This window comes from Dendrobates tinctorius, unplaced genomic scaffold (assembly GCF_039654945.1).
Source record: "Dendrobates tinctorius isolate UK_male_01 unplaced genomic scaffold, ASM3965494v1 ptg000196l, whole genome shotgun sequence".
Lineage (NCBI taxonomy): Eukaryota > Metazoa > Chordata > Amphibia > Anura > Dendrobatidae > Dendrobates > Dendrobates tinctorius.
The window spans coordinates 20,196,657-20,209,518 of record NW_027361863.1 but is presented as its reverse complement, the minus strand read 5'-3'; the positions used below and the strand labels follow the sequence as shown (position 1 = coordinate 20,209,518).

The 12,862-nt window shown below is 47.2% G+C and overlaps 2 protein-coding genes across 2 annotated transcripts in view; one reads left to right on the top strand and one right to left on the bottom strand.

Annotated features, from left to right (window-relative positions):
* Window positions 1–12,862, bottom strand: part of LOC141056285 (trypsin-like) — a 390,181-nt gene that overhangs the window by 148,078 nt on the left and 229,241 nt on the right. The gene's annotated exons all lie outside the window — the stretch shown is intronic.
* On the top strand, window positions 1,069–4,015 carry LOC141056278 (trypsin-like). The gene is made up of 5 exons (XM_073553019.1): window positions 1,069–1,176; window positions 1,352–1,505; window positions 2,155–2,408; window positions 3,126–3,262; window positions 3,773–4,015. The coding sequence occupies exons 1-5, from the start codon at window positions 1,137–1,139 to the stop codon at window positions 3,920–3,922; spliced, it is 735 nt and encodes a 244-aa protein (XP_073409120.1). The 5' UTR covers window positions 1,069–1,136; the 3' UTR covers window positions 3,923–4,015.

The window sequence follows — 12,862 nt, the reverse complement described above, 5'->3', positions numbered from 1 at the left end:
CTATATAAACCCTGTCCCTTCGACCGCTGTCCACTTTCCCATGCTCCTGTTCCAATCCTGGGGTCTTTTTTGGTCCCCTTGGTCCTCCACATGCTGAACATCTGGGACATGACTAACATTGCGCAATGTGCGCTTGTTTGTCGCCAGATGCAACGTAGTGTCCAGTGTGTGAGGAGATGGCGACTTGTATGTGGCGTTAACCCCTTTGCTGACATGTTGGGCACAGCCTGTGACGAGGAGCGACTCTTCCTGTGTATCCAGCCACAGGCTGCACATCGGAGGCTGCTTCTTCAATCTGGGAAAGTTCATGAAGCAGAAGCCTCTGTGTGACTCATGTGAAGTAACTTGCCTGGCAGGTCATGGGTCCAGGTCAGCAGGTGATTGCAGACTATTAGCTGGTTTCAATGTTAGGTACAGGTGAGTCAGGACTAGATGTTGGGTGGAAGCCTTCCAGTATTTGTAAGGCCTCGTGCACACGCTGAGTATTTGGTGAGTTTTTACCTCAGTATTTATAAGGCCTCGTGCACACGCTGAGTATTTGGTGAATTTTTCACTCAGTATATGAAAGGCCTCATGGACACGCTGAGCATTTGGTATTTTTACCTCAGTATTTGTGAGGCCTCGTGCACACATTGCGTATTTGCAGAGTTTATTTTACCTCAGTATGTAACTCCTTCCCGCCCCTTGATGCACCGTATGCGTCATGAAAACTAGTGAATCCCGACCCCGTCACTTGACCAGGGGGCCCACAGAGTCTGAACAGCCCGGGGCCCTGGCTACCCTTAATCCACCCCTGCTCACCAGCACACCTTTTAACCCACAGCTACCTCATATGAAATAATACCAGAACACTAATTGAAGGGTGAAGGTTGGTCACAGCTTTATTAAAGTATTTTATTTTAACCATTAGAAATACTTTAACCATTAGCAAGGCAATTAAATTTATTTATGGAACGTTATATCTACTCAATAGTTTATTCACCTCAATGTGACCTTCATCCGTAGATTAATCAGGTATATCTTAGGTTACGTGGATATTAATTAACTTTCTGTTGGGTGAGGAGGGGGTAGAGGTGTAGTATCTTTTTGGGTATAAATATCTGTGGTTTACCCTCCATACTCATTCTGGATCCATCATGAAACTCCTCCTGATCTGTGTGCTCCTCGGAGCAGCTGGTGAGTCCTGTGTTTCCTTCTGAAGACCATTGTTCATTTTGATACATTTGATTTTGTATTGATTTTTGATTATTTTTCATGATTTACTTTTTAATAATTTTCCTTTATTCAATTGTTACAATAATGAGATACCAATGTAAACATTATATAACCTGGTAAATTGTATTTTTCTCAGCTGCATTTGAGGATGATGACAAAATTGTAGGAGGTTACACCTGTGCCCAGAACTCCGTCCCCTGGCAGGTGTCCCTGTACTCCGGCTACCACTTCTGTGGTGGATCCCTAATCAACAACCTGTGGGTGGTCTCCGCTGCTCACTGCTACAAGTCGTAAGTTACCACTATTTAATCCAAAACTGAACCATAAAAGTAAATTGAACAAGTTTTTATTTTTACTGCATAGTATTAGAGAGCATCAAATCTATTGAAATTCAACATTTATGAGGTTTGATACTTTTTTCTTCCAAAATTTGATTTACAGTGAATCGATTCACCACAAAATGTAATACTACAAAGCCTCTAATTGCGCTGAAAAAAGGTGTGTAACACTGTGAGGTCTTGTAGGACTATATCCAACACCTTTCAAGGTCTTTAATCTAAACATAGCAATAGTATTGTCAAAGTGACCTCACCATATTTAATCTAATAGTAACCAAGAGCCCATTTGATAGCACAGTGCACAGTGACAGTCTTTTCATGTTTTTTTTAATTAAAAAATGGTTCAAAATTATCCCTCTTAGTCATTTGTGGTTAGGAAAAACGCTCTATGGAGAACAATGACAAAACTGATAGTGTCACTGTCAGAGGTAATCTCATTCTGCTGTTAATGTGAAGAATGGTGTGCCATATATTCCATAGTGCCCTCTGTAATATGATTAATATTCTTCTAGGAAATGTTAAGTATTTTTACATTCTTGATGAAATTTATCAATATGTATTTTAAAAATGGATTACAGAAAAATATACAATTTTCTTGCAGGAGCATACAGGTCAGACTGGGAGAACACAACATCGCTGTTAGTGAAGGTACCGAGCAGTTCATCAGCTCAGCCAAAGTCATCAGACATGGAAGCTACAGCTCCTGGACCCTGGACAATGACATCATGTTGATCAAGCTGGCGTCTGCCGCCTCCATGAACTCCTACGTCCAGGCTATTGGTTTGCCTAGTGGCTGCCCTGCTGCCGGCACCAGCTGTCTGATCTCCGGATGGGGCAACACTTTAAGCAGTGGAAGTAAGTCATGAAATACAGAATTCAGAACTTTCAAACATGGAAATGTAGTAGGCGCTACTAACATTAAATCAAAGATTTTTTTACAATAGAAAAAAGCAAAACATTTTCTTAAACAATTTATAACCAATTGTGAATAGAAAAAATGTCAAACTTTTAATTGTCTCCATACACTTAAGAGGAAGAAAACATAAATTTATTTCACATATGTTCTCACTTTGGAGAAAACCATAGCAAGAACTGATGTAATTTCTGACGGATCTTCTAAATATCAAGAAATATTGACAGCCAGGATTAAACAGAATGAAATTAGGATATATATATATGCTAATTTCAGATATATATCTGTTACCCATTTTGCCATCCCATTTGCGTGTCGTGTAGGAGAATACAGTCCTTCAACTGGCTACCTGGCCTTTGTATGGCATTGCCTATGTGTTGACTCATAAAAGGGGAATCTTCAAGAGTCTATTTTCGGGATACATGGTAGATCTTAAGAATTAACATAGAGAAAGTGAAAACTTCAGACATTACATCGTATTCATTTTCCAATATTCGACTCAAATGATGATCTGATATGGAAAACTAAGAAGAAAATACTTCAATTTGGTTTGTTATTTATTTTAGTTTGGTCATATGATTTCTCTTTTTTTTAGATAAAGTTAATGATTTTTGGGTTGACATACAATATTATAATATTTATTGTTAATTTACTTTTAGCCAACATGCCCAACCTCCTCCAGTGCGTGGATGCCCCCGTCCTGACTGCCGCCCAGTGTAGCAACGCCTATCCAGGAGAAATCACCAGCAACATGATCTGTGTTGGATACTTGGAAGGAGGCAAGGATTCCTGCCAGGTAATGTGCCTTTATAATACTGTAAATGTTAGACCCTTGGATTGGACTGCGTAGGTTCCTGTATACAATAGAAGAACAATGGTCGAACCTCAGCGTTCTGAATTCAACAAAGATTATATACTGCTCGACTTTTCTGGCAATGTCTTTGTTTGACCTTCTTTACTAAAATGTCTTCCATAGCAAAAGTTGCCATAGTCCGTTATATGGAAGCCTCTCCCAAAATTCCATTTCAGAGCATATTAGATGACATATTTGAGAAGGTTATGAAGGTTTATGGTTGTAGCGGTAGGTGATGCTAAGACTGCAATCACAAGGATCCTGGTTCCCTCTGCAAGTCACCGGTATTATAAAATGTATATGGTACATGGGGATCCCTGTGACTTATTTTGCATCGGAATCTTCATGTTATACCTTTATGAGAGAGACGTCTCTGCTCATTGTCTAGAATATAGATATTTGACATTTATTAAGTTCATGAAATTCAAACAATTTCTCTTTGCATCTTCTCAGGGTGACTCTGGTGGACCCGTGGTCTGCAATGGACAGCTCCAGGGTGTTGTCTCCTGGGGATACGGCTGTGCCCAAAAGAACTATCCTGGTGTCTACACCAAGGTCTGCAACTACAACTCCTGGATCTCCAGCACTGTTGCCGCCAACTAAACCTTTACTTTTGAATATTTTTTTTTCTTCTGCTACTATATGGTCATTTACAACATTGTAACAGCTGAAACATCAATAAAATGTAAAAACCAATATGGCGACAGTTCTGTTTTGTTTTTCATAAATCTCTTTTGGGAATGCAAAGGAAAATCATATGTAGCTCATGGCACAAGATAATGCAGCAACTAAACTATTTTTTCAGATCTTTTCAATTTTTGTTCATATTTAGCTGGCAATTAAATTGCCTTCAGATAGGTGGACATCCTGGTTCTTAGACTCCCATTATAAAAGAGCCCTGGGAAGCCCACAACTCCCATCTGAGCAAGCATAAAAAGCATAAAAATCAGGATACAGATTCAATAAGAAGCAAATGCTACAAAATTTTTTACTTTTTGTGGTCTTGGCATTTCATGAGCAATGGGTAAAGGTGTTTCGGGGATTTACTTTTAGTGGCCGAAAATACCGGGATTTTGGATCAAGGATTTTCAGTAATCCCAAAATTGAGGCATCTTAATAGTGGTTTGGCAATGCGTTTTGAAGTACAGGGTGGGCAATTTATGTGGATACACCTGGCTGGGCCATTTATAAAGTTGGATCCAAATGGCCGACTTCAAAATGGCCACCATGGTCACCACCCATCTTGAAAAGTTTTCCCCCTCCCTTATACTAATATGCCACAAACAGGAAGTTGATATCACCAATCATTCCCATTTTATTTAGGTGTATCCATTTGCAGATGACACAAAACTATGTAAGGTAGTTAACACAAAGGAGGGCAGTTTGCAACTACAGACAGATTTGAGTAAATTGGAGAATTGGGCTGAAAAATGGCAAATGAGGTTTAACACAGATAAGTGTAAGGTTATGCACATGGGAAGGAGAAACAGATGCTACAATTACTTATTAAATGGGAAACTGCTGGGGAAATCAGACATGGAAAAAGACTTAGGCATCTTAGTCAATAAGAAGCTAAATTGGAGTGCCCAGTGTCAGGCAGCTGCCACCAAAGCAAATAGGGTCATGGAATGCATTAGAAGAGGTCTGGGGACACGAGTTGAAACATAATTCTCCCTCTGTACAAATCACTCGTCAGACCACACTTGGAGTATTGTATGCAATTTCGGACGCCGGTGCTTAAGATAGACATTACTGATCTTGAAAGGGTTCAAAGGCGGGCTAATAAAATGATAAATGGAGTTGGTTCACTACAATACCCAGAAAGGTTATCAAAATTAGGTGTAACAACCCTGCTGGCATCACTGCATGGCCTCCCATCCCCTGCACACCAACTTACTTTCTGCTTCAAGCCATGCTGTGAATTCTGTCTGTTGCCTGTCCTGTGCTCTGTGCTCTGTGCCTCTGCTCTCCTGTATGTTTCCTGGCTATGTGTGTATAGGGGGGCTGCGCCAGAACTTTCTGGTTCTTATGCAGTCAGGGTGCACCAGTCTAATCTGTCCCTGACCAATCACCTAGAGCCCTTGATTATTTAGTTCCGCCACACCCACTGAAACATTGCCTGTGCAATGTCTAATCTCAGTTAGTATCTTGCTGCTGAGGAAGCCAGGCCCTGTCCTGTGTATTTCCTCCTTCTCTGGAGGAATACTTCTTGTCTTGCTTTGTACCTTGTCTGCCTGCCAGGAGGCTGAATATCCTGGCCCTTGAGTCTAGGTCCCAGTACCTTGTCTGTACTCTGTCCTACCTTAGTCTCCCTTTCTCCTTGTCTGTGGCTTTTTTCCCTGCTGTGTCTTTCCTTGTGTCCTCCCTGTCTGTACATCTTCACCCTTGCAGCTCTGTCTGTGCATCTGCACCCTTGCAGCTCTGTCTGTGCATCTGCACCCTTGCAGCACTGACTGTGCATCTGCACCCTTGCAGCTCTGTCTGTGCATCTGCACCCTTGCAGCTTTGTCTGTGCATCTGCACCCTTGCAGCTCTGCTCTCTTGCAGCTCTGTCTGCTCGGCTCCCTAGCCTCTCTGCCTGCTCAGCTCCCTAGCCGCTCTGCCTGCTCGGCTCCCTAGCCGCTCTGCCTGCACGGCTCCCTAGCCGCTCTGCCTGCTCGGCTCCCTAGCCGCTCTGCCTGCATGGCGCCCTAGCCGCTCTGCCTGTTCGGCTCCCCAGCCGCTCTGCCTGCATGGCTCCCTAGCCGCTCTGCCTGCTCTGCTCCCTAGCCGCTCTGCCTGCTCGACTCCCTAGCCGCTCTGTCTGCATGGCTCCCTAGCCGCTCTGCCTGCTCGGCTCCTTAGCCGCTCTGCCTGCTCGGCTCCCTAGCCGCTCTGCCTGCATGGTGCTCTAGCCGCTCTGCCTGCATAGCTCCCTAGCCGCTCTGCCTGCTCTGCTCCCTAGCTGCTCTGCCTGCTCGGCTCCCTAGCCGCTCCGCCTGCACAGCTCCCTTGCCGCTCTGCCTGCCCGGCTCCCTTGCAGCCCAGCCTACTCGGCTCCCTTGCAGCCCAGCCTACTCCGCACTCCTGTGGCTCTGCCTACTCTGCACTCCTGCGTCTCCGCCTACTCCGCAATCCTGCGGCTCCACCTACTCTGCACTCCTGCGGCTCAGTTCCTAACCTGTTCGAACATACTCCACTTCTTCCTGCCTAAACCTATACCTGCCCCTGCTGTGTGAACAGGCCCCTACCTGTTCCTTTCCAAGCCGTGCCCGCCTGTCCTGTGTCTCCGAGCTGTGCCCACTTACCCTGTGTCTCCAAGCCGTGCCTGCTTGCCCTGTGTCTCCAAGTCGTGCCTGCTTGCCCTGTGTCTCCAAGCCGTGCCCGCTTGCCCTGTGTCTCCAAGCCGTGCCTGCTTGCCCTGTGTCTCCAAGCTGTGCCTGCTTGCCCTGTGTCTCGAAGCCGTGCCTGCCTGCCAGTGTACCAAGCCGTGTCTGCTTGCCCTGTGTCTCAGCCATGCCTGCTTGCACAATGTCTCAGCCTGCCTGTTAGTCACACCTGTCCAAGTGACTTGTCCCTGAGTGGGATCAGCAGCCACTGCCAGACACCACCCTGGAGTGGCACCCGACAGCTACCTGCCACACAAGCTTGACCTCACCATCAGAGGCTCCAGTGTAGACCGAGGTAGCTGTCGTAGTCACGCCACTTTCAGGGTTGTCTGGTTTTTGGCACAGTGGGGACACAACCCCCCGGCTTGCGCCATTCAGCCAAGGCACGAGTGTGACAGTTTGTACAGGCCATGGTCCCCGCTGAGTCCTATGTCCTTTCGCTCTCGGAACAAGATGAGCTTTTATGCCAGTATGGGCAATCAAATAAATTTACCCGGTCTGAAGTCCAATCCTTCACTGCTCCACCCACTATTGTGGTCTCCAATAGAATGTTTGCTCAACTAGAGGCTGGCATACCTAAAGTTGAACCTCCCTCGGACCAGCCAAGATATGATGGGGACCCTAAGCAGTGTCGTGCCTTTATGAAGCAGTGCCTACGCTATTTTCAATGGCATGCTCCCTACTTCACCAGTGATCGGGTAAAGGTAGGATTGCTAATGTCCTACCTAACAGGAGATGCATTGCAGTGACTTAACCCCCTTTGGGAAGCGGGGGATCCCATCACCTTGAGCTTACCGACCGGCCTTCCTGGTGGCCTTCTGCAAAGCCTTTGACAAGCCAAGTACAGTGTCTCCTGAAGAGTCTTCACCCCTAAGCTTCCAGGAATGGACCAGATGAAAGAAGCCTTATGCCAATTCATCTTCTCCGTCAGTGACCGTCCAAGACCCATCTGTTCCTCAACCTGCCAGAGCAGCCCCCCATGCAAGATCTAAAAGGTCTAAAAAAAAGGGGCTGGCTAGGTTGTCACCAGAGGCCAGTCCTGAGAAGGAACAACCTGACGGTCTATGCCCTGTGAAGCCAAAGCTCCAGAACCTTGGGTCAGTAGGAGAGACTGCCCTTGGTGAGAGTACCTCCTCTCCACTAAAGTCTGAGACTGTTCCGGTGCCTTGTGGGAGTTTCAGCCCTGCAGATGTATGCAAGCTGCACGCCAGACGGAGTCTGTGCGTGGTTCCTGCTCCACAGTTCCAGAATCCTTTGAGGGTGTTTGGTGATGGCCGAGCCCTACTTGTGAACAGTCCAGTACTGAGGGGTCAACTACAACTCCTAATCAGAGCGTTATACACGAAGACATTTGTTTTCCACCTGCTGTCCAGTTTGCCCACCGGTCGTTTGGAGCCGGGTACTCTACTGCCCCTTCCGGTCCAAAGACCCAGTGTGGTGCTGCATTTGGAACTGCCTAGCCAACAGAGGCTCCTATGTTATGATGAGTCACCGAAGGAGGAAAAAACAAAATACCAGCTAAGTCCAGAAAAACCAGAGAGGTTGGCATCTCTCGGATTGCAGACCCCTGAACCTATTCACAACAATTAGCAATAGCCGTGGGGGTTCCTTCGGTGCCCTAGACCCCTCGATCACAGCCGGAGAACTACATAGCCTAAAGACAGAAAGGGGAAAAACTAAACTGCCCCAGAGCAGACCCCAAAGCAATAGGCAGCCCCCAACATATAATGATGGTGAAGCAAGATGAAAACACTAACACAGATAGAAAGATAGGTTGAGCAAATGATGGGGCCCAAGCTAACTACATAGGACAGGATAGGAAAGCTGCTGTCTGCCATCCGCAAAAACCCTGTCAAAATGAGCCAACCGACTGATAGGAAAAACAGGCCCTGAAGTCGCTAGGCTTCAAAAGACTACATCAGCACTCAGGTATATTCTGAAGACAGAGCAAAAGAACAACAGATCAGAGACAAAAATGGAGTTCAGCTCACCCCCGGCCGGGGATGGCAGAACTCCCAAAAAACAAGGCAAAACAAAAACAAAACTGAAGAGTACAAAGCAGAGCAGAAAAACTTAGCTTTGAGATGCAGGAATCAGACTGGTCTCCAAGAATCCAGCAGGAAAATCACCAGCCAGGAAGAAGGGCATCGGCAGCCTTATATCCAGTCCTCAATTCCAGCCACCCAGTCATCATCTAGCTGCCCAGGTGTTTGGTAATCAGTCTCACTACCTTCCTTCACTAGAGGAGGGAGTTCATCAGACCTCAATGGTGAAGGGAAAAATGAACTCACAACACTCCTAGTTCCACTTCTGCAAGGCCAGTTTTCTGTATCGTCACCTTCTCCACCTGATCTGCCGGCTATTAAGTCATGGTGTGCTGACGTCACTGAAGAAAAGAAAGCAGTGGCGCCCTCTCCGCACACCTCCGGTGACCAGTCCCCAGGAACATCCCTGTCGCTTCATTGTCTTTCCCAGGATAGTGGGCTGAAGATGGATCCTGAGTGGATGCCCTCGGCTCCTCTATGGCCAGTGGGTGAAGGTCCCAGTATTAAGCAGTACTCGTTCGCCAACTTGAAAGAAGTGGCCCAATCTTTTCCGGGTAACGGGCTAAAAATTGACTCTGTGCAGGTGTCTTCAGTTACTAGCTGGCCGGCTAATGTAGGAGCGAAGTTTGAAGCTGCCAGGGCCCCGCTTTTTGCCAATCTGGAGGAAGAAGTCTTTGCACCCTCTGTGTTGGAAGCTGTTGGGCACCAAGAGACTTGGCACTCGGTGATTCCGGATGGCATCACCTACTTCATCATACCAGAAGGATGCCCTGTCAGCCTGGACTGTGTGTGGTCCCGTACTCCTTCTTCTGGTCATTCTGGCTGGCTTGAGGAAGAGGGGCCGTAAAGGGGGGGTACTGTAACAACCCTGCTGGCATCACTGCATGGCCTCCCATCCCCTGCACACCAACTCACTTTCTGCTTCAAGCCATGCTGTGAATTCTGTCTGTTGCCAATCCTGTGCTCTGTGCCTCTGCTCTCCTGTATGTTTCCTGGCTATGTGTTTATAGGGGAACTCTCTGGTTCTTATGCAGTCAGGGTGCACCTGTCTAGTCTGTCCCTGACCAATCACCTAGAGCCCTTGACTATTTAGTTCTGCCACACCCACTGAAACATTGCCCGTGCAATGTCTAATCTCAGTATCTTGCTGCTGAGGAAGCCAGGCCCTGTCCTGTGTATTTGTGTATTTCCTCCTTCTCTGGAGGAATACTTCTTGTCTTGCATTGTACCTTGTCTGCCTGCCAGGAGGCTGAATATCCTGGCCCTTGAGTCTTGGTCCCAGTACCTTGTCTGTACTCTGTCCTAACTTAGTCTCCCTTTCTCCTTGTCTGTGGCTTCCTTCCCTGCTGTGTCTTTCCTTGTGTCCTCCCTGTCTGTACATCTGCACCCTTGCAGCTCTGTCTGTGCATCTGCACCCTTGCAGCTCTGTCTGTGCATCTGCACCCTTGCAGCTCCATCTGTGCATCTGCCCTCTTGCAGCTCTGTCTGTGCATCTGCACCCTTGCAGCTCTGTCTGTGCATCTGCACCCTTGCAGCTCTGTCTGTGCATCTGCACCCTTGCAGCTCTGTCTGTGCATCTGCACCCTTGCAGCTCTGTCTGTCCATCTGCACCCTTGCAGCTCTGTCTCTGCATCTGCACCCTGGCAGCTCTGTCTGTGCATCTGCACCCCTGCAGCTCTGTCTGTGCATCTGCACCCTTGCAGCTCTGCTCTCTTGCAGCTCTGCCTGCTCGGCTCCCTAGCCGCTCTGCCTGCTCGGCTCACTAGCTGCTCTGCCTGCTCGGCTCCATAGCTGCTCTGCCTGCTCGGCTCCCTAGCCGCTCTGCCTGCATGGCTCCCTAGCCGCTGTCCCTGCACGGCTCCCTTGCCGCTCTGCCTGCCCGACTCCCTTGCAGCCCAGCCTACTCGGCTCCCTTGCAGCCCAGCCTACTCCGCACTCCTGCAGCTCCGCCTACTCCTCACTCCTGCGGTTCCACCTACTCCGCACTCCTGCAGCTCAGCTGCCAACCTGTTCCAACATACTCCACTTCTTCCTGCCTAAACCTATACCTGCCTCTGCTGTGTGAACAGGCCCCTACCTGTTCCTTTCCAAGCCGTGCCTGCTTGTCCTGTGTCTCCAAGCCGTGCCTGCTTGCCCTGTGTCTCCAAGCCATGTCTGCTTGCCCTGTGTCTCCAAGCTGTGCCTGCTTGCCCTGTGTCTCCAAGCCGTGCCTGCTTGCCCTGTATCTCCAAGCCGTGCCTGCTTGCCCTGTATCTCAGCCGTGCCTGCTTGCCCAATGTCTCAGCCTGCCTGTTAGTCACACCTGTCCAAGTGACTTGTCCCTGAGTGGGATCAGCAGCCACAGACAGACACCACCCTAGAGTGGCACTCGACAGCTATCTGCCACACAAGCCTGACCTCACCATCAGAGGCTCCAGTGAAGACCGAGGTAGCTGTCGTAGTCACGCCCCTTCCAGGGTAGTCTGGTTTGTGGCACAGCGGGGCCACAACCCCCCGGCTCACGCCATTCAGCCAATTCATGAGGGTGACATTAGGTCTATTTACTCTAGAAAAGAGAAAACTTAGGGGAGACTTTTTATATATGTACAAGTATATCAGAGGGCAATACAGAGATCTCTCCAATGAACTGTTTGTACCAAGGACTGTGACAAGAACAAGGGGGCATTCTCTTTGTTTGGAAGAAAGACAATTTCTGCACCAGCATAGAAGAGGGTTCTTCACGGTAAGAGCAGTGAGGCTCTGGAATTCTCTTCCTGAGGAAGTGGTGATGGCCAACTCACTGAATGAATGTAAGAAAGGAATGGATGCTTTTCTTGTGAGAAACAGTATAGAAGGTTACGAATAACAGAATATTATAGGTAGATGGTTGACCCAGCTCAGGGGAAGGAATTTTTTTCCCTATGGAGAAAATTGGCTTCTACTCTGTGGGTTTTTGCCTTCCCCAGGATCAACAATGCAGAACAGCTGCACTAAAAATAGGCTGAACTAGATGGACATAAGGTCTTCTTTCAGCCTTCAAAACTATGTTACTAGGTTACTTGGCCCACCCTGTATATCACTGTTTTATCTGGACAAAACACACGCAGTATCAAGTGTATGGAAGTATGTATGTTTGACATTGAGGTTTTGTTAGCCTGGACCACAAAAGGTGAGAACTACAATGTCCAATGAAAGACGAAGGAAGAGCAGCTGGACCTCATCCCACAAAGGCATTTTAAAGGAGCAATCCCACCAGATGTGAGCTCATAAAATCTATCATGTCTTAATTGAAAAGAGTCCATGAGTAAACAAAAATTCAGAGCTCTATAAAGTATTCTATCGAGGTTGTCCTGGGTCTTTAAGTATCTAAATAATCCAAGAATAAATTCAGAATCAGCATCTGTGTGTTTCCTTTTTCCAAAGTTTATGGAATCAAGGAATTTTTTGTAATTTTTGGATAAGTTTTTAGGGACGAGATAATGAAACAAGAACATTTGTTGAAGCCACAAAAGATCCGTTATCTACCTGTAACAGCAGTGATATGTGTTGTCAAACCCGTAAGGTGCATGGTCCCATAGGCAGATTATTACAAATGAACCATAATTCTGCAGCTTTGATGTAAAACAGTCATCAATGCGGAAATTCCTAATACGACTAACAAGATGCTAAAATGGACATAGTTATTTATAGTCAGCATACGTATAAATATACCTCACCTCCAGTGTCGGGCCTTCCGGTGTGTAGTAAGAACATTCACAGTTAATAATTATCGTACAAGTATACACAAATGAGAGTTTCGGCTTTGTAAATCAGAGCCTGATAGTAAAAAGAGAGAACTAGTCCACCTATCGATCACCCACAGCATGATCACAGGGTGCCAATGAATTGTTATGGCAGGGAGAGTCATGATGAAGGCCCACATGGCTGCCATGTTGTTAGGCCTGAGAAGCCTAGCCACACACTGGGCTTCATATTAGAACATCATTTTAGCCATATACTGCAATACAGCTGTTATTGCAGACTGCGACGATCCGAACATAACTCACCAGCAGTGGCGGATTATAATGAGGTCAATCTGGGCGGTAGCCCAGGGCCCAGTGGTGTGGGGGGGCCCACTAGCCCAAGGAAATTTTCCCTATTATAATCAGCCT

What these genes read in the sequence shown, in the direction of transcription:
- LOC141056278 (XM_073553019.1), top strand. Translation starts at nt 1,137, where the DNA reads ATGAAACTCCTCCTGATCTGTGTGCTCCTCGGAGCAGCTG. An exon ending in TGTGCTCCTCGGAGCAGCTG is followed by an intron (nt 1,177 to 1,351) that starts GTGAGTCCTGTG and finishes TATTTTTCTCAG; the next exon opens with CTGCATTTGAGGATGATGAC. An exon ending in GAGGCAAGGATTCCTGCCAG is followed by an intron (nt 3,263 to 3,772) that starts GTAATGTGCCTT and finishes GCATCTTCTCAG; the next exon opens with GGTGACTCTGGTGGACCCGT.